General features: G+C 39.4%; 3 protein-coding genes and 2 long non-coding RNA genes across 18 annotated transcripts in view; 2 read left to right on the forward strand and 3 right to left on the reverse strand.

Moving 5' to 3' along the window:
* LOC144205666 (uncharacterized) overlaps positions 1 to 815 on the forward strand; it is a 4,588-nt gene extending 3,773 nt beyond the window's left edge. The window contains exons 2-4 of one of the 3 annotated variants that reach the window (XR_013328159.1): positions 1 to 151; positions 362 to 605; positions 690 to 815. The exon at positions 1 to 151 is cut by the window's left edge and continues 934 nt beyond it. This is a non-coding gene — a long non-coding RNA (uncharacterized LOC144205666). Of the gene's footprint in view, positions 234 to 361; positions 606 to 689 lie in introns of all 3 variants that reach the window. The other 2 variants (XR_013328158.1, XR_013328157.1) reach the window with 2 other exon arrangements.
* The window catches only part of LOC144205664 (uncharacterized), a 3,351-nt gene extending 999 nt beyond the window's left edge, over positions 1 to 2,352 (reverse strand). For 3 of the 9 annotated variants that reach the window (XR_013328151.1, XR_013328154.1, XR_013328150.1), the window contains exons 1-6: positions 2,042 to 2,352; positions 1,447 to 1,537; positions 675 to 780; positions 502 to 599; positions 334 to 427; positions 94 to 187 (exon numbers count right to left, since the gene is read on the reverse strand). This is a non-coding gene — a long non-coding RNA (uncharacterized LOC144205664). The remainder of the gene's footprint in view (positions 1 to 93; positions 188 to 333; positions 428 to 501; positions 600 to 674; positions 781 to 1,446; positions 1,538 to 2,041) is intronic. The other 6 variants (XR_013328153.1, XR_013328155.1, XR_013328152.1 and 3 more) reach the window with 4 other exon arrangements.
* Positions 2,353 to 3,327: 975 nt separating this feature from the next.
* LOC144205003 (serine/threonine-protein kinase MAK-like) lies at positions 3,328 to 10,149 on the reverse strand. Of its 2 annotated transcripts, XM_077729023.1 has the most exons (14): positions 10,004 to 10,149; positions 9,087 to 9,358; positions 8,873 to 8,927; positions 8,332 to 8,453; positions 8,177 to 8,256; positions 7,905 to 8,037; positions 7,435 to 7,606; positions 6,847 to 7,014; positions 6,235 to 6,609; positions 5,362 to 5,555; positions 5,101 to 5,243; positions 4,237 to 4,353; positions 4,045 to 4,152; positions 3,328 to 3,952 (listed from the first exon to the last, which is right to left on the reverse strand). In XM_077729023.1, exons 2-14 carry the CDS (start codon positions 9,185 to 9,187, stop codon positions 3,807 to 3,809), a joined length of 1,914 nt encoding a protein of 637 aa, XP_077585149.1. In that variant the 5' UTR covers positions 9,188 to 9,358; positions 10,004 to 10,149; the 3' UTR covers positions 3,328 to 3,806. The 2 variants fall into 2 exon arrangements, with proteins under 2 accessions (XP_077585149.1, XP_077585148.1); XM_077729022.1 differs by having other exon boundaries at positions 4,045 to 4,353.
* Positions 10,150 to 10,631: 482 nt separating this feature from the next.
* On the forward strand, positions 10,632 to 14,703 carry fbxo9 (F-box protein 9). 2 transcript variants are annotated; one of them, XM_077730354.1, is made up of 13 exons: positions 10,632 to 10,835; positions 11,380 to 11,451; positions 11,529 to 11,645; positions 11,708 to 11,765; positions 11,840 to 11,936; positions 12,183 to 12,313; positions 12,393 to 12,507; positions 12,918 to 13,036; positions 13,119 to 13,209; positions 13,269 to 13,364; positions 13,460 to 13,553; positions 14,105 to 14,259; positions 14,398 to 14,703. In XM_077730354.1, exons 1-13 carry the CDS (start codon positions 10,833 to 10,835, stop codon positions 14,504 to 14,506), a joined length of 1,257 nt encoding a protein of 418 aa, XP_077586480.1. In that variant the 5' UTR covers positions 10,632 to 10,832; the 3' UTR covers positions 14,507 to 14,703. The 2 variants fall into 2 exon arrangements, with proteins under 2 accessions (XP_077586480.1, XP_077586481.1); XM_077730355.1 differs by having other exon boundaries at positions 14,140 to 14,259.
* A 315-nt stretch (positions 14,704 to 15,018) lies between these two features.
* elovl5 (ELOVL fatty acid elongase 5) lies at positions 15,019 to 21,250 on the reverse strand. 2 transcript variants are annotated; one of them, XM_077729026.1, is made up of 8 exons: positions 20,988 to 21,249; positions 19,046 to 19,110; positions 18,542 to 18,729; positions 17,694 to 17,771; positions 17,438 to 17,609; positions 17,127 to 17,251; positions 16,556 to 16,690; positions 15,019 to 15,971 (listed from the first exon to the last, which is right to left on the reverse strand). In XM_077729026.1, the coding sequence occupies exons 2-8, from the start codon at positions 19,101 to 19,103 to the stop codon at positions 15,885 to 15,887; spliced, it is 843 nt and encodes a 280-aa protein (XP_077585152.1). In that variant the 5' UTR covers positions 19,104 to 19,110; positions 20,988 to 21,249; the 3' UTR covers positions 15,019 to 15,884. The 2 variants fall into 2 exon arrangements, with proteins under 2 accessions (XP_077585152.1, XP_077585153.1); XM_077729027.1 differs by lacking the exon at positions 19,046 to 19,110 and having other exon boundaries at positions 20,988 to 21,250.
* Positions 21,251 to 21,339: the final 89 nt, after the last annotated feature.

Genomic DNA, 21,339 nt, shown 5'->3' on the forward strand with positions numbered 1-21,339 from the left:
ACACTTAGTCATTTTTTTGACAAAATGCTTCATACACTACTGAAGACTTATTTATTTAGTTAAACACTTAGGCATTAGAACTTATTCTTTTACCTGAATAATATTTGGAAAATCTTTGCAGGCGCTGGGATTCGAACCCAGGACCTCAGCGGTGAGAGACTGATGACTTATCCACTGGGCCACCACTCTGCGAGATGAAATAGTAGTATTAGTTGTTTAACCTTGGAAATGGGGTGAAACACTTAGTCATTTTTTTTTGACAAAATGCTTCATCCACTACTGAAGACTGATTTATTTAGTTAAACACTTAGGCATTTGAACTTATTCTTTTACCTGAATAATATTTGGAAAATCTTTGCAGGCACTGGGATTCGAACCCAGGACCACAGCGGTGAGAGACTGATGACTTATCCACTGGGCCACCACTCTGCAAGATGAAATGGTAGTATTAGTTCTTTTGTCTCTTTTCACTCCCAGATCATACTTAGTACTTTATGGTACCTTCAAGTGGGAAAAGTTAGGTAAACACCAGCACAAGTTAGGTCACCTCCCTAGAACTCCTCCCACATCATCCACCTGGTGAAATCTACATACTACATCTGCAGGTGAGTAAGAAAAACAAAAGTAAACAAGTATTTTCTGCACGGCAACATGAATGTCTCTTTTAAACTTACTTTTTTTGTCTTCAGGTGTCCTCGCTCTCCACAGTTTGGGAAACCTTTTGGCCGATGTCGCTGTCCATCCCACAAGTCATCATCCATTGTTGCCTTTGTCCCTAATCTGAAAAAATAAAAATAAAAGTTGAAAGCAAAGTATCTCTTGTTCTATTGTGTGTCCTTGACTATTATTTATAAGAAATATATTTTTTTGTAAGGGGATGTGGCTATGAACACACACACACACACACATACTTTGATCGCTGCAACTATACTGTCGTTTTTCAATAAAAAAAAACACCTTACTATACTATGTTGTTTTTTAATTTTAAAAAGCCTTACTATACTCTGTCTATACCAGGGGTGTCAAACATACGGCCCGCGGGCCGGATCCGGCCCGTCTGGTGGTTTGGTACGGCCCGGGGAAGAAAGCTGCATTGTATAAAAAAAATATGAATTTTCTTTAAAATGTGTAGTTCTAGTATTGTTTTAGTACGCGCAGACAACATGACTTGACATTTATTTATGTTCTTATGATATTCTCTTGTTCATAATGTAAAAGGAAACTTCTGTTAATAAACATTTTGATAATTTACTCATTCTTTGCACTAATTATTAGTATTAGTGACTAATACAAAGGGAAAAAAAGTGGGCTTATTGTTAGTTCTATGTCATTTTGCAATGAGTTTACTGGTCCGGCCCGCAGACCAAAGGGAGTTTGACACCCCTGGTCTATACTATACATGGCCCTACTATGCATGGTCATTTTTTTAAAGAAAAAAATACTTACTATACAGTGTGCGTGGCCACCGATTCAGGATGTTGTCCCCCCGCCTCTGGCCCGGAGACAGCTGGGATTGGCTTCAGCATCCTGTGCTACCCTAATGAGGATAAAGCGGGTCAGAAAATGAGATGAGGCATACTATACATTGGCTTTTTTTTTTATATAGAAAATAGCCTTAGTATACTATGTCGGTTTTTTTCAATGAAATAAAGCCATACTATACAAGGTCGTTTTCATTCAAAAAAGCCTGACTATACAAGGTATTTTCTATTCAAAAAAAGCATAGTCGATTTTTAAGAAGAAAAAAAAACCTTACTATACATGGTCATTGCCAAAAATAAATACATAAATCAAGTCGTCAGATATCACCAATATTACTGGAGAGCGTCTTTCCACAACTGGGATTTTCGTTGTTGTGACAAATGGTCTAATCAGGGAATTTCGAATTGGAAAAGTCATCATTGAGCAGGTTTCTGTCCTTGAGCGATCTATAAACGATTAAAAATACACTAAACGCAATTCGATTTGGAGATATTATGACTGCAAGTGGAACTATATCTTTATAGAAGCTTGCAATATAGAAAACGGGAGCATTTCTTACCCTTTCACCATGCGTCGAGTACACAGAAATCCGCCAAAGTCAAAAACAACAACCTCTTGGCGGACTTCTGTTCTTGTCCTTCAAAAACCGTGTCATGGTTGGATCTGACCCAAATTAGGATGTTTAGATCGTGCGATTAAAAACCTGAAAAGACGTTTACAAACAAATCAGAACAAACAGGTCAACGAAAACACGTTGTTTTGCCCGATGTCTTTTCCGGTCTGTTTGACTTCCTGGTTCCTAATGTGACGTCAATTCAGGGAACGCCCCCTCGACTTTTTTTTTCCTTTTTTTTAGATATAGTAGTAATAGTTTGAAAAGAAAGATGGGATTATTGGAAAGTCTTGACTTACCAATGGTTATTTCTAATTAAGGGAGAAATGATTCCGACTTGGAATTTGAACCACATCTGCCCACACCACAGTCAGGAGAACAAACCTCTGTGACCACACTCCACATTGTCTTTATTGAAAAGTATTGACTACACATGGTTGTTTCTATTCATGGGAAAAATGATTCGTATCTGGGATTCGAACCACACCTCCCCAGATGGCAGTCATGTGAGTGATCCTCTACACCATGGTGGCCACACTTTGCACTGATATTATTGGAAAGTTTTGACTACACACATGTTTTTTTCTATTTAAGGAAAAATGATTCCTACCTGGGATTTGAACCACACACCCCTACATGGGAGTCAGGTGAACAAACCTCTACACTATAAAGGGGCCACGCTTCACTTTGTCTTTATAGGAAATTATTGACTACATATGGTTGTTTCTATTTAAGGGAAAAATGATTCCCACCTGGGATTCGAACCACAACTGCCCAGACGACGGCCATGTGAGTGAACCACTACACCATGTTGGCCGCACTTAACTTTGACATTATTGGAAAGCTTTGACTACACATGGTTGTTTTTCTATTTCAGGGAAAAAGGATTCCTATCTGGGATTCGAACCAGACCCCTCCACATCGCAGTCAGGTGAGCAAACCTCTACACTATGAAGTGAACACACTTTGCTCTGTCTTTATTGGAAAGTCTTGATTACATGTGTTTTTTTTATTTTTTATTTAAGGGAAAAATGATTCCCACCTGGGATTCGAACCACACCTGCTCCGACAGTAGTCAGGTGAGTGAACCACTAGAATGACGATTGCAGTTTTCTTCTTTTTTTAATGATAAATGCGGTAGCACTGTCTAGCATCATTCAATTGAATTGCAACCTTTGCCTGTTATTATGTGCTTTTGTTGGTATATAAACATCATCAACCATTTCTCATAGTTTTTATATGAGCTGTTTTTTATTCCCTTAAAGTTATAAAAACAGTCCATTTTGAATGTTAAATATTTTGGATGACAACTGTCTATTAAGTGCAAAATGTTTACATATGAATGATTAGGATCATGATTTTAATAAAATAAAAAACATGCAAATGTTAACATTAGCATTTCAGAGTAAAAAAAAAACAGCAACATATTTATATTCATAGACAGCAACAACATAAATGGTCGTAAACAAATTATACGCACTGCATTTTTCCGCACGTTCGGAAACAGGTCCAGTCATGTACTATACAAAACGTGTAACCACAGCCAGAGACTAAATAAGTATCATTATATTCCAGAGGTGTATTCTTTTTGGCACACAAACATACGCAAAACAGCCACGGTACACGTAGTGAAACAAACAGGATGCCTTCAATTACTAGTCAGTACCTACCTACTCTATGGAAGGTACTTTAAAGAGAGTTTTTCAGGCCACTAGCGGTGTCCATATTTGGCAGACCAGTCTATTCGCCCGTGGATGGTCTGTACTGGTGCACGTGGTAACGGACAAGGGGGGCTCTTATTGGCCGCGTTGGTGGAGGCGCTCTTCTGGCTCCGACCTGATCGCCATGTTGCATAATCTTAATAACAAGGAGAAAAAATGCAAGCAGACAATCTATGAATGCGTTGGTAAAAGATAGAAAGGTGTAAATGAAAGAAAAGGAATCCTAACTTGATGCTGTTGACTCCAAACGTGGACCCTTCTGTACTCGGTGAGCAGAAAAGTCGACATTTTTTGTGTAGAGGGTTGGCATGTGTCCTCCAAGGTTTGTATTTGTGCCTTTTAAGGTGACAAAAAGAAACCAGATATGAATGCAGAATGTTACAAATTGTGTCAGCAAAGTGACTCTTGATGGAAAAGTACCGTGAAGACCTCTGCTTGGTAGCGTACCACCAAATGGAATACTGCTGTTTCCCCACAGATGGCTCCCGGACAGGTCTTTATTCATGTTTAGTTCCACATTTTTCTTTGTGCTAATACCTTGAAGGACACAGAGTAAGAAAGATGAACCATTAATGAAAATTAATGAAAAAAATCAAAACATTTTATGTACTGACAAAAAAATGACTCTTTTAAGTTTTGAATTGTTAAAAAGAAAATGAACAAGTGAATTCATTGTTTTTCTTTTCCTCTCTTAATCTCTTTTTTTTTTAACTTATTTTGAAAAACAGGTTGCCACCAAAATGTTCCACTAGAATCAAATATTAACTGGCTGGCTGTCATTGACGGCACTAAATGTCCACTTCATTTTGACCGTGAGGGCGGCAGGGATTGCTAAAGTATGATTTATGATTATGATTTAAAATATATATATTTTCACATTTCTCATTCTTGTAGAGTTAAAACATTTAAAATCATTTTCTGAACCCCTTTATCCTCATTAGGGTTGCAGGGGGTGCTGGAGCCTATCCCAGATTACTTGCATGGTCACAGCCATGCACACTCACATCCATACCTAGGGGCAATTTTCAGTGTCCAATCAGTCTACCATGCATGTTTTTGGAATGTGGGAGGAAACTGAACACAGGCGGACCAACCTGGATTTGAACCCAGGACCCCAGAGCTGTGAGACTAGTATGTATCTACATGAATTAATTGGCGATAGATGTCCAATTCATTTTGACTGGAAGGAGTGGAATTCAGAAGTGAACATTGGCAACCTGTCCTTCCAGTTTATGGCAGACAAGGCTAAATGCTATTTTAAGCTGTCCAGTTTTTAAATATTACCCGGTAAATATCGAGACTGCCTCAGGTAGTGTTGTTTGGCAGACGCAGTCCTCGATGCTTCCTGGTATCCTGATGCCTTGTTCAGGTTTAAAGGTGCTTCTTCTTTGCAGCTGGGTCGACTAAAGTCCACAACGTCACTATATCTGAGGCACAGGGCACACACGGGAACGTGTAATCATCAAGCTAAAGCTTTTTAGGACGGGAACACAATGTTTAACTGCAATCCCGAGCAAAAAAAGAACAATCAATGATTCATCTCGCCTTCTAAGCGGCTCTTCGGGCGGCATCGTCTTGTCTTTGAAGAAGTTGTTTTTTCCCGCCACCATCGCCGCAGTCAGCCCGACCTCTTCGTAGTCGTCCCACTCGTCCCCTCTCGGGTGACCCCAGCGGCGACGCCCTCCCTTGGCTTTGACCTGGTAGTTCAGCGGAGTGGCGTTGTCGCCATCCTGCCTCGTCTGTGAACACAAATCAGAAAGTTTAGCCGATCACGTCGTCCTATCAGGAGGATCGGAATAGGGTACAAGGATTGTTTTTTTTCAAACGTAGTCTTTGACATTTTGAAGTATTCTTTGACATTTTGAAGTATTCTTTGACATTTTGAAGTATTCTTTGACATTTTGAAGTATTCTTTGACATTTTGAAGTATTCTTTGACATTTTGAAGTATTCTTTGACATTTTGAAGTATTCTTTGACATTTTGAAGTATTCTTTGACATTTTGAAGTATGAAGTAAGTAAGATGAAAAGGACCAAAATCATCCAAAAGTAGAATCAAGAAGTTACAACTAAAATAGCTCAATTCATCACATTATTTGCTGTATAAGTTCATTTATGTAGAATACATTGTTTATACATTTTTATATGCAAACTTTTTTTTTGGTGCTACACAACTAATTTGTCAAATAGCGAATTGATGAATGTTTTGTTGTTGTTTCTTTAAAATCACCATCTACTATATGAATTATAATGTTGTAGTAGCTTTATTCAAAGAAATTTGGATGGACTTTTTCCCCCGACAACACATTTGCTCAGTATCGGCAGGTTCCGAAAATCAGGTGACGTGCAAAAAATATCTTATCAGGCTTATATGGCTGATAAAGTGTAATAAAATATGAATATTAAGAAGAAAAATCACCTTGCTCTTGTCGGGAATGAAAGGTAGACGCGTCTGTGGTGTATTTTCTCTGGCTTCCTGCTTGAGAAGATGCTTTGTTTGCTGTTCCCGAATCAGCTCCGCGTGCCGAGGGTACGCCGCCGGAGCGGCCGGGACGGGGGAGGCCGGCAGCTGCTGTACGGGCCTGGGGGTGACGCAGTGTTTGTTGTGCGGCGGTACCGGCGGCCGGCAGGGGGGCGCGGGCCTGGGATGTACGGCTTGCTGCTGTGAAGTCTGCTGGGGCTGCAATATCGGCAGTTGCGGGGGCAACGGATGAGGCCGGGGTCTGCCCTGCTCCAGGATCTGCTGAGGCGTGCCCAAAGCCTGGCCCACGTGGAAGTACGAGTACCTGAGAGCCTGCACGCAGTATCATATGAGCATCCATGGCGGACTTGACGTTAGGCAAGACTAGGCAGTGGACATCAAATTCCTCATACACTCCTTGTCAATACAGTTTGGACATCATTTTAGCACATGAATTATTAAATTGCATTGTAAATGAAATTTTGTTAATAAATGTCTTACGATACCATATTGGTCAGTCATCATTTTTTTTTTTTGGTTAACTTAACAGTTATTGCCATTATAGCTGACCTGTGCAGAAGTTGGTCTTTTCTTGGGGTCCCATTGAAGCAGGTCAGTCATCAGGTGAATGGCTTCAGGACTAGCATTAGGAATCAGTGTCTTTAGATGACTGGGAACACACTGGGGCCAACGGAAATACATGGCACTTGCCAGCAGAAATCCCTCCGACCAATCATTCTAGATGACAAACGACAAAAATCTCTGTTAGTACGCAATCTGCTCAAACGGAAACTAAGCACTATAGACAGCTTTGCAAAAATTGACCCCTCACTGACACCCTTTATAGGACAAATGACTATTATTCCTTATTGAAAAACACTGAAATCTTTTTATATGTTAATCTGCTTACATCCTAAGTAATACTCTAAAGTGTTTTTTTTCTTTCATGGTATTATAAAGTCTTTCCATTCCATTTATGATAATAGATGACCCAGACTGATTGTGAATGCTCATGCTTGAGTGCCATTGACAGTGAAAAACGTCCAAAACATTTGAACCAAAATGGATTAAACGTCTACCACCTACAATGGCAAAAAAAACACTCATAATTCGTGCATGAAAAGGTTATGAACTGAGATCCGACTCGCACAAGGTTACCTTCTTTGGTGTACCCAAAACTTGGCAAATCTTGAATATGGTGTCCACCTCGCTGGAGCCGGGAAATAAAGGCCTGAGTGTGTAAAGTTCAGCCATAATGCAGCCCACCGCCCACTGGTCAATAGGGGAACTGTAGGATATGGATCTAAGGAGGACCTCTGGAGCACGATACCTGTACACATAAATACTATCACATCTCCTTTTCAGAGTATATAACGTGTAGTCACGTCAGAATTGATACACGCTGATACGCTTCATTTTGGATTATCAGACAGATAGAATCCGATTTAGCAGTCACTCTGAGGGTTTACAGTACAATTGACAAAACATATCTTGAGAAAAAAATCTGATCCAAAGTCCAAAAATCTGCAAAGGGCCATCCCTACTAGTGTGTCTTTGTTTGAAATAAACAATTTTAGCATGTTCATGGGGCAGATTCTATGAAGTTGTACAATTTTGGTGTAACTAACCATCTGGTTGAGACATAGTCGGTGTACGGTGGTCGCGATCTTATCTCACGGGCGAGGCCAAAGTCGGCTATCTTGACCAATTCAGGACCCATGCACAGAAGATTCTCGGGCTTCATGTCTCTGTGGAAAAACCCTAAGAAAAAAAATAACCGATTATATACTTACATTACTGTATTTTTCAGGCCATCATTTGCACCAGACAAAGAATACACAAAGAAAAGGAAAAGAACAATATTGATCAAATACTTTGACAGTCCAGTGGTGATACATACCATGTTTATGAATGAATGCAAGACCCTGGAGGATTTGAAACATGATATTTCTAACAGCAGATTCTGGAAACAAACGAGTCCTGGCAAAAGAGAAGAAAAATTAAAGAGTCAATCTAGAGAAAGGGGGCATTCCTAATCAAGAAGATGTACAGTACCTATCTTTCATTAGCTGATACAGATTTTCCTTCATGTACTCAAAAATAAAATACAAGTGATCATTCTCTCTGATGACCTCCTTCAGCTTGATCACATTGGCGTGGTTGAGCTTCTTTAAAGACTGAAATGAAAAGATACGTCATTTGGGACAAAATGACAAATATGTCCAATTAAATTCAGTCATTTTTTTCTACCGGTAATCCTCACAAGGGTTATGGGGTTTTCAATAAAAGGTAAAAGTCAGCAGTACATACAAATAATACAACTAATACACAATCAGTGTGCTTTGTGCACATTCATTTTTCATATTCTTTATAAATAAACAAAATTAAAAATTAATTAAATGGTTTAAAAATATATATATTAAAATAACTAAAAACAGAAATACACTACGGTTACAGCCCTAGATGTCCATTCCATTTTAACTGGGTTGCCAGGTCTCCCAGTCAAAATGGATTGGACATCGCTATAGCAACTTGAATTGTTGAATGTTTTACCAGATTTATGTATCGTAGTACATATACAGGATATATTACAGACCTTAACTTCCCGAAGGTTCATGCATTCTTCCCACGAGTAGAACTTTCTTTTCATCCTAAAAAAAAAAAAAAGTACATATTTCAGCCTACTTGGATACTTGATTCCAGTCTTTTAAGTACACTTTCAAGGTTTTGCTTATGACACATCGCAAATTATCGGAAGACATAAAACAAACCCTAACACATTTGAAGACGACACAGTAATACAGACTCACTTCTTAATGGCAACAAGTTCTCCGGACTCCAGATTGCGCCCGAGGATGACCGATCCGTAAGTGCCATCTCCCAGCTGTTTGAGATTGCTGTATCTGTTCATTGTGCTCAGCCTCCCGTAACATCTCCCGGGGGCAAAAGTTAATTGGTTGGGGACCCTCAAATTGTTTTCCTGATTCCAGCTCTTGAATACAGTCAAATTTCCTGTGACAACACCGCAAGTCCACGCCTGGAGATGGAGGACTCATGGTGTCATGGGTTTGACTCCCCCCACCTTGGGGCAGATATAAGAGAGAAATAATTTGTTATTGAAAATACACAGGGTGAGCTAAAAGTGAGTAAAAATACACTTTAAATTACTCTCTGATCATCTTTCAATTTCTACTTTCAGCTCACGTGCACATATATGACAAACTGTTATTGAAACAAACAATACTGCGACTTTTACCCATTTAGAGTTCACTGAATCAGCCATGCATCATCTAGTAATCATCTTTTCTAAGGGATTAATTACAACGTCCACATTTTCCTAAATCGGTTGCAGCAGGACTTTGGGTTATTTCACTTAATAACATGTGGCGCTGTTTAACGTCATTAGAGTGTATCTAAAATAGAACAAGACACGTGCAGATGAGCATACACACATGATATTTGTATATACATTATTGTTTACAGTTTCAGCTTGCAATCATATTAGCACAAGCGCGATGATCCGCACCAAAAAAATCCTGATGACTAAATCAGTCTTTTTTCTTTAATTGCATTAACTTTACGTATCAATTATATTGCTTTTTTTCTTTTTAGAAGCAAAATACAACCCATTAAATGTTTGGCAATGGTTTGGGCAAACAAAATACATATAGTATGCGGGGGAAACGAACGGATCCCGAGAGAAAAATCAAAAGAAAACAACTCTCACCCTCCTTGCTTCAATTTCGCCAGCAAACATGGTGAAACATGAGCATAAGACTGTCAAAATGACACATTTAGTGGTGAACTAACAGTATCTCCATCTTCTGTGTGTTCTCGCTAAACATGAATATAATCACAACCAGGCAGGCCCAATCCCGTTCTCGACAGTAATCATCTAATTCTCGCGATACTTAACCAGAACATTTGAACCGCCTTCACAACAAATCACAGCTCCTCATAAAAAACAATCGCATACAATAAGACTAAATGTCTAAAATTAATTGATTGATTTGGGTTTTGACAGCACAAATGTGGAAGTTGAGGGAGTGAATTGTTTTTGAGCACTCGCTTATATACATTGCTTATATTAAACATATTACCAAATCATCTCAGTATAAATGTAAGATGTCCAAATTGTATATGTCAAAAAATATTATATATGTTAATAATGTGTATTCCTGGAGTTAAAAGTGAATAAATTAGATTTGTTTGCCCAGTTCACCAGAACAGGTACTGACATTAGTGAACAAAGGTTACTGAATATAGCATATCTTTGTTTTTAGTTTAAAACAAAAACTTCATTTTATTTATTTTTAAGACTGACGTGTTGTATAAATAAAGGCGTACAGTGAGACGCCAAATAAGGACAGTCACTTCCGTATTTCTGACACTCGAGCTCGTCTCGGAACTATCGCCGACATGGCTGCGTTCTTGCGAGCTCGTAAATATGTTCGTTGCGTGGTCCGTTTCTCCGACCGTGACCTGTAAACGCTACGACCAACGTTTGTGAAGAGGGGGCGCATCGCACGCAAATAGACGCACTTAGCCAAGTTGTCATGGTATGTGACCGCGCTGGTTAGCTGTTAGCAAGCTAGCTTTGACGTCAACGTGAATGCACTTAGCTAACTTTAACCAACACGTTGTTTAGCTTGTCTAGAGTTACCGTCAAACATTGAAACGTTTTTGTTTAGTATTTGCTATAAAGAACAAATTTAATTTATGATCTGGCATTGCGATAGACGCCCAAACCGATTTGGAATGGGAGGGGCTGGAAGCGAACCAATAGGATTGGACTTCTAGTGCAGTCAATGGCACAACTATGGGAGCATGGAGCGAGTTAATTTACGTTAGTTTAATTGGGAGCCACAAACCATTTTTTTATTATATAAATTAGTTTGATTTCTCCATGTAATTTTGAATGATTTATTTGAATGCCTATTAATGATTTTTGATTGAAAAGACAAATATGGGAATGTATATGCATTTTTTTTAAAGATGGGCCATTAATTAAAGCTGCATGTGCCTTGCATTGAAGATAATACCATTATTATTTTTTTATTAACAAAACAAAAGCTTTGACTAATGAATATTGACTTTCACCAGGCAGAAGAAAATTTGGATATTGATGCTACACTGGAGGAGGAAGATGAGAGTTCTCATGATCCAAATCTGGAGGTGATTAATTCAGCAGTTATTTAGCTCCCATTCTTGGGCGGTTCTTTTAGATTTGTCCGTTTTCGATTCAACTGCAGCTGCAGCTCGACGCATTTCGAACAAGGTGGATGTCTGAACTCAAACCGAGCTACGCCGCAAGACCGCCACGAGCTTCGGCCCAGAGGAAGACACAAGATATAGTTCGGGAGGAGAAGGTGCGTATGGGACGCTCACTGAATTCAATTTGAGTGGTCGCTCTTACAACTTTGCCTCTCAGGCTGCAGAGTTGTACTTGAGAGCAGTTAAGGAAGAGCAGAGTGGTGCGTTTTATGAAGGTGAGTCCATTCATTTGCCATAGAATGTAAAAGTCTGTCATTTTTGTTGTTGATGTTGTTGTTGTTGTTGGTAGCTATCAAGTTTTATCGGCTGGCTATGCAGATGGTGCCTGATATTGAATCAAAGATCAACTACAGCCACTCTGATGCTGATCAAACTGAAGAAAACTAGTAAGATATTTTTAAATGGTGTTCAGGTGCAAAAAAATGAGTCAATAAGTGCTCATTAATAGAATTGCACATCTTTTTGCATTTAAACCTATCACCAAAATGTTGCATATTCACGTAAACTCTTTGACTCCGAGTTTCAATTTTTTTGCTCTTTTGTGTCTAACTTGTTCGCCACCCCTAAAGGAGGCAAAAGTTTTATTTTGGGAATTGCACGACGTCTCATTGGTGACTCGTATTGTATTATAGCAGAGAGGAGAGGGACGCAGACGGCGAGATTGAAGATTTGGTCGCCTACTTTGAGCATCAAGTCACGTTTGGAAGTTGCTGTCCCAAGATTTGCTCTCCCGCGTTGGAGACGGCTCAAATGCACATATCAGGTGGAACGCCTTCTTCCCGTTTCATGATTTTGAGCCCCCCCCCGGCTGACTTTTCTATTGTGCTCATGCTTCCTTGTAGCCTTGCCACGGGAGATCCTCATGTACATATTTCGGTGGGTGGTGTCGAGCCACTTGGACATGCGTGCCCTGGAGCAGCTGTCGGCGGTTTGCCGCGGCTTTTACCTTTGCGCAAGGTCAGCCAACTCCGAGGTCCTAAAACGTTTGCATAACATTAGGAGAGTTCAGTCATATTTGGTGGACTCATAAAATTATGCGATTAAAAACATTATCTCACTTGAATTAGAAGTTGTTCAGATTCCGCCGAGATCAACTTTTGGTGACATTAGTTCATTGAGAAAAATTAGATTTTTGAATAATTTTGGAGGTTTATGTGATTCCTGCTGATAAAACTTTGATGAGAATGACCTTTGTTAATATAGGCGACATAGTTTTAAATTAAAAGATTTTCAGATTGTGGTGTCCCTTCAGATTTTTTCAATGCAAAAAGTGCCTTAGCTCAAACATAGTTAGGAAACACTAAGCTAGCAGATAATCACATTCTGTCCATTTCATCCAGTACATATTTTTTTCCATTCTGTTATAGGGACCCAGAACTTTGGCGTTCAGCGTGTCAAAGAGTGTGGGGACACAGTTGCAACAAGCTGGGACACTACCTCTCCTGGAGAGAGATGTTCTTACAGAGGCCTCGCGTTCGTTTTGACGGTATCTAAGTGCTTTGACCATACTTGTTTCATTTTTTAAAATATATTTTTCACCCTACTGAGCACTTGTATGTTCTATACAGGCATTTACATCAGCAGAACGTCATACATTCGTCAAGGAGAGCAGTCTCTGGACGGCTTCTACCGACCTTGGCACCATGTCGATTTCTATAGGTAGACTGTTCCGACAGCCATTCTTTATTGCTCCGTTTCTCATGTGAGTGTTCTGTCAGGTACCTGCGCTTCTTCCCTGACGGCAGTGTGATCATGCTGACCACACCTGAAGAGCCCCTCTCTGTTGTGTCGCGCTTACGCACTCAAAACGTCAGGTGAGGCCTATTTTTTTTTTAATAAATTGAAAAGAGTATGACCCTAACGTCAAGAATGAATTTTCCAATTTTTCAAACTTTTTTGCTCTCCGCAGAATGGATGCCGTCAAGGTGGGCCACTATCGTCTGTCCCAGGAGACGGACAATCAAACCAAAGTTTACGCGGTCATCCGCAAGAGGAAAGAAGAGGTGAGAGCATTTCAGGGCTTTTTTCTTTTTTTTTTCCTTTTTCATTTAACTCAAGTTGACGGCATTTGAAGTCAAATCCATTTTGATTGGTAGTGGCGAATGAAAAAGTTCTGCTCCAAATGGATTGGTCATCTAGCGCCGTCAATGGCGCATTCACAGCTTGTACTCATGTTTAAATAAGTGGGAAATTGAAAAGAAACCTACAGTAATCCCTCGAATATCTCAGTTCATGTAGACCAGACATGGCTGCTATTGTAACTACCTTCTTTTTTAGTAGAAAAGTGGCTTCCGCTTACGAGTTTCAGCACGGCTCTTTCACATTTTAGGAGCTTTAAAAAAAGCATATTAATTTCTAAACGTAATAATTGTATAAAAATCTCAATGATTACTAATTTAAAAAGATGCTGCTAATTGCTTTTCTACAAAAATTCATCACTTAACATCTTCAAATTCAACTTTTGAAATATGTTTCCATAAGGGATTTTTTTTTTGTTATATATATCGAAAGAAAATTTAGGACATTGATGGATAAAAATTGCACTTCTGTCCAGAAATCCTCGGAGCTGCAAAAGAATCGCTTTTACAGGCGGAACCAAGCCCCGGAGGCCGAGCACACCTTCCACATTGGACTCCTTCTGTCCTCTGCGGGGCGCCAGAGTTTTAATAAACTGACGTGGATGCATCATTCCTGTCACATTACTTACAAGTAAGAGCTGCTGCAAAGAAAAAAAGTCCAATCATTGCCATTCATTTTTTTGCCAAAGCTTGATTGAGCTTTTTTTTTGGAAAGATGCTTAAAAAGAGATCATAATTAACTTTTACATGTTAATATTTGTTGTCCTAGGCTGACTGGGGAGACGGTCATCAGCGCCTTCGACCTGAACAAGATGTACACACCCTTCATCTTCGGACGAGTCAAGAGTTACACGGCTGTTTCAGATCAAGCGCTCTAAAAGCACCCTCTTCATTCGTACAAAATCAAAACTCAAAACAGCAGCACGCTAGCATAACTACATTGAATCTTGTGATTTTTTTTTTTTCCAAATGTGGTTAAGGGTTTGGGCAATTGAGCATGTCCTAGCAATGAATGTTTATTCTGTTTTGGTCTCATTATGCAATTTCTGCTTCAAATAAACAGTCATCAAACCAATTCTTTTGAAATCATGAATGTGTGAATCACTGTTATGAAAAATGAACATGTCAGCTCTTAAGATACTTTTTTTTTTAACATGAACAAGATTTAGAACAGGATTTTGAAATGACTTAAAATTCTACTACAATTATTTCAAATTCTGAAATGTAAGTGCAAAGTGGCGACCGCGCAGAAGCTAAAAATGCTGGCGTGTGTTCCCGTGTCATCGATCCCTCGTCTGCCCTTTTGCGTGTCAACAAATTATCAATATCTTTCCCGATAATTGGCTTCCACCACAAACACGGCTTAATGATAATGTAAACAGAAGAATGGTTTCATCATAGGTGCCATTTATTTCTGGGAATAATGTTAAATAACTGCGCTTCAAATTCATATAAGCATATAATTTAACATGAACATTTTGTGGTATATTTCAAACAAATCATCATACAAAGACAGGAAGTGGTGGATCAGTCAGATTCGGAAGTGTGTGACTTCCTCTGTAAAATAAAAAATGTACACTAAAAAGCTTTTTTTTAGGGATAATTGATTACTTAGCTGGACACAAAAGTGGCACGGACCAGCAATGTGACGACATTAGGATTAACAACCAAATAAATAGGTTCATAAAGGCACTGCATTGCTAGAAATAAGCCTACAAATGTCACCATTGACAACAAATGAAATACATATTTTCAATAACTTGTTAAAAGTGAATGTCAAATCACATTGGTGCGTCTGCTGTGCTAAATATTTGAGCATAAGCATCTTGCAATGCCCCTGCATTTTTGCAAAGGACACACGGTATTTAAAGATTACGCAACAGCAAAGTCAGGACTCCAGAAGTGCACTCTTGTTACACACGAAGGACGAGCTAAAATGCTGCGTGCCTGAAAATTGACAGCATGTTCACCTGAGCTTTTTGTCTTTGCGCCATCCTGCTAAATAATCCATCACATGATGGTTTCTAAACCAACAAGAAAGACCACTTGGAGAAAATTCCCGAATGTCTGTTGTTTTGATACTGGTCTTGTTGGTTCACTTAAATAAAAAGCACTCTTGTCAGTTTGTTTGACTTGAACTCACACATACACGCAAAAAAAAGAAGGTTTGCCAATAGCCTACGAGACATATCTTTTTTTCTCCCAGCAAGGTTAGCCCGAAAGCTACGAGTGACAATGGAGTTGGTTAGGAAAATCTCAGTTTGTCTTTGTTTTGTGCACCATGTGTCCATTGGTGGACAGGGAAGAGCCATTCCTGAGTTCTCTCTTGTACTTCTTGTACGTCTGAGGTAAGAATGAAGAAGAGAAATGATGTACGTGTCTTTTGGGGAAGGCAGTTTACAAGGTCATTTTAGTGTTTTGACTCACAAGGGTTCAAATTCAAGGGCCCAGGCAGGGTTCAGATCTGAATTGTATGCACTGACATCTTGCGAAAATACAATTTAAATACAATTTACGGAGAAGTCTACGAAAAGACTGAGGATTAGAGAAATCTTTCATTCGCTGTTACGGATGGGGATTAAAACGCCAAATTCATTCAAACTTGGAGGCTCGGCATCACCATCTAAGTCAGTGCACGAGTTGAAACAGTCAACCTTTCAATTGTATTGAAAGGTTTCAGAGTTCAACCAAGGGGTATGATTAACCCTAACCCTCCCAAAATAATACTAATGTAATCAAAGTACTATTCCTTGTGTTATTTAGTTTTAAAATTAAAAAAATGATTATTTTATAATTCATGGATGTCTATTGTTTTCAGTGTAATATTGCCTATTGTTGTTAATTACATGTTCAATCAGTCTTTTGATAAGAACAACCACAACAACAACAACAAAATACTCTAATATTATTGGACCGGAAAAACTGACCTGAATGTAGAAGTTGGTGAAGAAAACAATAAGAGTGAGGACGTAAGTGATTTGGAAGTAGAGCCATCCGAAGGGCACGCCGCACGGCCACATGATGGCACACAGCGTCTGCAAAATCGTTACTAGGAACTGGATCTGCAAGGCGGAAACATAACACATGCATGTACACACACACAAACTGTAGTTAGAAGGTGACAATATCGACCCAGAACCCAAAAATATCTCAAATGGGCACAAAAGTGTCTCTTCCCCCTCTTCTGTGCTTCCTATTTCCAAGGATAAAGGTTGATATGATAAACATTGAGCATTTATAAAAAAAAACACACCACACCAAATAGAAAAGTCTGGCTGACCACCAATTCAGGGTGTCCCCTACCTTGTGCCTGAAGTCAGCTGGGATTGGCTCCAGCACCCCCCTGCGACCCTAATGAGCATAAAGCGGCTCAGAAAATGAGATGAAATAAAATGATTATATTTTTTCTCCCATTGGGAGGCACATGACAATTGTTTTGTGTGTCCCATTCCGAATGTATTAGGACCGCTACAAAATGAATAGAAGAAGTAGAGTTACCAGTTGCAGCTGTGTAATGTACTTCTTCCACCAGAGGTAGGGCCGCATGGCAGGGATGGCTGACAGGCCGTAGTAGGAGTACATGACCACGTGGACCAAACTGTTGAAGCATGGGCCAAAAGATGCTAGAAGACAAAAGGTCAGATGAAATCAGAATTCAATTTATCTTGTGTGACATTTATATCCATTTGGTGTATTAAATGAATATTCCCATGATTGTTTTTTTTTTACCCACAGGACAAGAAAAGGTACTTCAAAAATAACATGCGCCAGTGCTTTTGATCATTGCCAATATGACTACAGTGACTTACATTGACCACAGGGGAGCCAGTTCATGACAAACCACCAAATATTACACATGCTGGTGTGATGGTAGACATGAAGAACGGTTATCTGGTGATTGTTCTTGCGCAGAATAAAGAAAACAGTGTCCATGAACTCGATGAACTTGGAGAAGTAGTACCACCACAGGACTTTCATGACCTGGCGACACACAAAGACGCTCAATTTGATTGCTAAAAAAAAAAGTAGCAATTTGCTCCAGCGTAGCAAGATGACAATGCACACCTTCTTATCCACTTCTGGTGAACTGTGGCACTTCTGGCAGTAGAATTCATAGTTGCCGCTCAATAGAGCACAAAGAAGCTGAGGACAAATATGAATGACAAAGGCATGGTGCTTGAAAAATAATAAAAGATATGTCCACACAAAAAAGACAATCAAGAGAGGAAAGGAAGAGCTTCTAAATTATAGTTAGTGAACCAATGGCTCAGGAGTCATATGTGGCTCTTTTGATGGGTGCATATGGCTCTCCGCTAACATGTGAGGGAAAATATGGAAACCTGTGATGAGGGAGCCGAGTACTGAACGCACCAATAGAATCTTTTTTTTTTGTTCCTTTGACTAGCAACACTGTAACAATGTGGTCAAAAGAATTCAGAGATTTTTTTAGTACTTTAAATGGCCGCATTTTAATGTACTTTTAAATTCTGAGGATGGCTCTCAAAGCATAACATTTGAAAATATGAATTGTTTATGGCTCTCTCTGTCAAAAAGATTTCTGATCCTTGCTCTAAATCCTTTGGGTCTTCGTTTGAAAGAGATTTTCTATGGAGGAGAAAATGAACCCAACACAGTTGAAAGTAGACGGACGGACAAGTGTAATTTAATACCACATCAAAAAATCCATTTCAATCAACGGCCTGTGCGGAAGGACAAAAGCTTCACAGACGGCCATTTGTGAACATATTTGCGCGTTTACATAACTGTAGTAGTGGTTTGATTGTCTGTTGGAAGAACACCTTATAAATAATCCCAGTGAATCATTTTTCATTACAGTTCTGTGGACTTTGCTTCCAATCTGATGACATGACCTGACGCAATACACCAGCGGACGAACCATTCACCATAGTTACCTGCCAGAACATGCAGAGCGACAGCAGCGTCAGGCCCGCGTTGTAAAGCACCAGAACACCCTTGCAAGAGTACGCAGGCCTGTGTTTCATATACTTGGGCCCTGCCCACACTACTACAAGGTACAGCACGGTGAGGGCAAGGGTCGGCGAATAGTTGTCGAGCAACAGCCATCCCCGTACCCGCGGATCTGAAACAACATGAAGTCAATTTTGACTGGTTCGCTTTTAATAGACAATGATGTTTTTTTTTTTAGGTTTAGTCACCTGACATGTTTCGGCAGGGTGGAAGCAACAGGCGAAACTAAACCTAAAAAAACATTATTGTCTGCTATAGTTTTTAAATAACTTGTCAAAACATTGATAACAAGAAAACGAAATGAACTTGGTACAAATGACTTCATTCTTGCTGTTGAAGATGGTGAAATCATGGCAAACTGGGCAACATTAGCAAAGATCACAGCTTTGTCCAAAGAATCGATCGACTGCCGTAGCTGACTGACTTACCTCTGGGACCCAACCATGACTCGAAGAGGGTGTTGAGTCTGCGATCCAAGGCTTCCATGTGTCACCTGAAAGTCATAAAACCCTCAACAGCAGCTAACAATTCAAAATATTAAAAACAAATTATGATCATATACTCTGGCCAAAGGGACAAGACACACTTTTCTCAAGACACAACAACACTGCTTACTTCGCCACCACAGTTGACAAATTTAGCATAGATTTACTATCAAACTTTTCTTTTCAGTATCAGCCAGAAACTATTTGCTCAATAATAGCAAATCTTTTTGCTTGGTTAAACAAAACCCTAGTAGAGCATTGAGCGCCATCATTTTGGAATGTAGTGGGGCTTAAAGTCAGTTTGACATGTTGAGATTAAAAGCACAGGAGGGTTACAAAAACAGATTACAAAAACCTATGATTGAATCAACACAAACCCGAGTCATGGAGTTTTGAAATCAAGAAAAAAGCGAAAAATTTAATCCGCGTGCAACCACCAAACACTCAATCTCATCACTTCACACAGGTGAACCGACCTGGATTTGAACCCATGTCTCCCACTGTGAAGCCGCCGGGTCACCCCTCTGTCATAATGACATTCAAATTGAAATATATCTAGCAGCTAGCCGGTCAATAAGAGAACACCATTGACTTGATTTGCTTTTAAGGGTCGTATGTCAGGGCGGCTGAGAGGTTAGCACGTCCACTTCACAGTAGGGGACCTAGGTTCAAATCCAGGACGGTCCACCTGTTTGGAGTTTGCATGTTCTCCCTGAGCCTGTGTGGGTTTTCTCAGAGTACTTAGGTTTCCTCCCACTTTCCATACACATGCATGGTAAGGTGATTGGACACTCTAAATTGACCCTAGGTATGATGAGCATGAGCGTGAATGGTTGGTTGTCTCCTTGTGCCCTGTGATTGGCTGGCCACCAATTCAGGGTATCCCAAAGTCAGCTGGGATAGGCTCCAGCATCCCCCGCGACCCAAGTGATGATACAGCTAGTCAGAAAATGAAAGGGTTGTATTTTTTTGTTTTATTTTACTGATGTATGTATGTATAGCCTGTAATAACTCGAATTCAGGAAGAAAACATGGCTTAATATAATCAATGCATTGTCATCTGACTAAATTAAATGTGATTGCAGTGACGTATATGCATTCTGATTAATATTTATTACAATGTAGTGTGCTCTGCAATTCTGATGGTGGTCGTGTTTCCATCGTGTCCCTTCCATTTTATTGTATACATATATATGTACAGTTATGGATAATTCATACACAATATATTTGTATTTTGTTATTAGTTTGTAATGATTGGCCATAAAGACTTCTGCTTGTTTCATTGTAAATATGTACAGGCTCATATATTGAGCTTCAAAGCAAGATTGCAATCATTTACATTTGGCTTTGTAAATGTATTGTGTATAAAGAGGATTGCATATGAAAGCCTTTTATTGCGTTACACACAATTGAAACTAGAGACTAAAGGGGTAGGTCTAGTAGACACGTTTTATTTACTTTCGCTTTTTTTAAACGTGCAAACGATGAACTTTAACATATATTGCTTTTATCCCATAAATGTGAGATACATAGACATATACATATTTACTGTTAATATATTCATTCTAATATTAACATTCAAATCAACGATAAAGTGCGGTGGGAGGCAAGAACAGGTGACTTGCATTTCCACTCATTTTAAGTGATTTTTAGGTTAATTTAAACCTGAAGCTTGATCAAGGACAAATTGAAAATTGAAAAATGTTCATAGCAGTAAAATCAAAGAACAGAGTTCGAAATGATACTTTAGGATCAGGCTTATTCTAAAATAGTCATGACTAAAATCTGTGACTTTATCAACACAATAGTATTGAAAGCCGAATATACTAACTCAAGCATAGTGTAACACTCACACACCTTTTCGGAAAGACGACTGATAACTTACCATTAATTCAGACCTCCAATGAAATATGCGAGATGAAACAAGTCGGATTTACAGAGGACGTTCATCACCTTCGTGCGTGCCTCGAGGGCCATTCGTGGAGTTGCCATTCAGAAGCTTGTCATTCGGTGGGCAGGGAAATAAGACAAAATGGGAGGGGCACAAAAAGTCCGCTAGTTAACTCATTGTCTGCCAATGACAGTGATACACGTCCAACCCAATTGGCAGGTAATAGGGGGAACAAATAGCACATTTAACTGTAGTACCAATGAGCCAAAATAAACACGAAGGACATACTGACCTCAGTAGTTACAGTAGTGATGAATTGGTCATGTCAGGTTCGTGACTCGCTGCT

This window comes from Stigmatopora nigra, chromosome 12, assembly GCF_051989575.1.
Source record: "Stigmatopora nigra isolate UIUO_SnigA chromosome 12, RoL_Snig_1.1, whole genome shotgun sequence".
In the NCBI taxonomy this organism is placed as follows: Eukaryota; Metazoa; Chordata; class Actinopteri; order Syngnathiformes; family Syngnathidae; genus Stigmatopora; species Stigmatopora nigra.

Coding starts and splice junctions, on each gene's coding strand:
- LOC144205003 (XM_077729022.1), bottom strand. CDS start 9,187: ATGAACAGATACAGCAATCTCAAACAGCTGGGAGATGGCACTTACGGA. Junction 6,610..6,846: donor AAAGACCAACTTCTGCACAG/GTCAGCTATAAT, acceptor TACTGCGTGCAG/GCTCTCAGGTACTCGTACTT. Junction 5,556..6,234: donor TCATTCCCGACAAGAGCAAG/GTGATTTTTCTT, acceptor TTGTGTTCACAG/ACGAGGCAGGATGGCGACAA.
- fbxo9 (XM_077730354.1), top strand. Junction 13,037..13,118: donor GCCTCGCGTTCGTTTTGACG/GTATCTAAGTGC, acceptor TGTTCTATACAG/GCATTTACATCAGCAGAACG. Junction 13,210..13,268: donor CACCATGTCGATTTCTATAG/GTAGACTGTTCC, acceptor GTGTTCTGTCAG/GTACCTGCGCTTCTTCCCTG.
- elovl5 (XM_077729026.1), bottom strand. CDS start 19,103: ATGGAAGCCTTGGATCGCAGACTCAACACCCTCTTCGAGTCATGGTTG. Junction 18,730..19,045: donor GTCATGGTTGGGTCCCAGAG/GTAAGTCAGTCA, acceptor ATGTTGTTTCAG/ATCCGCGGGTACGGGGATGG. Junction 17,610..17,693: donor CACCAGAAGTGGATAAGAAG/GTGTGCATTGTC, acceptor GTGTGTCGCCAG/GTCATGAAAGTCCTGTGGTG.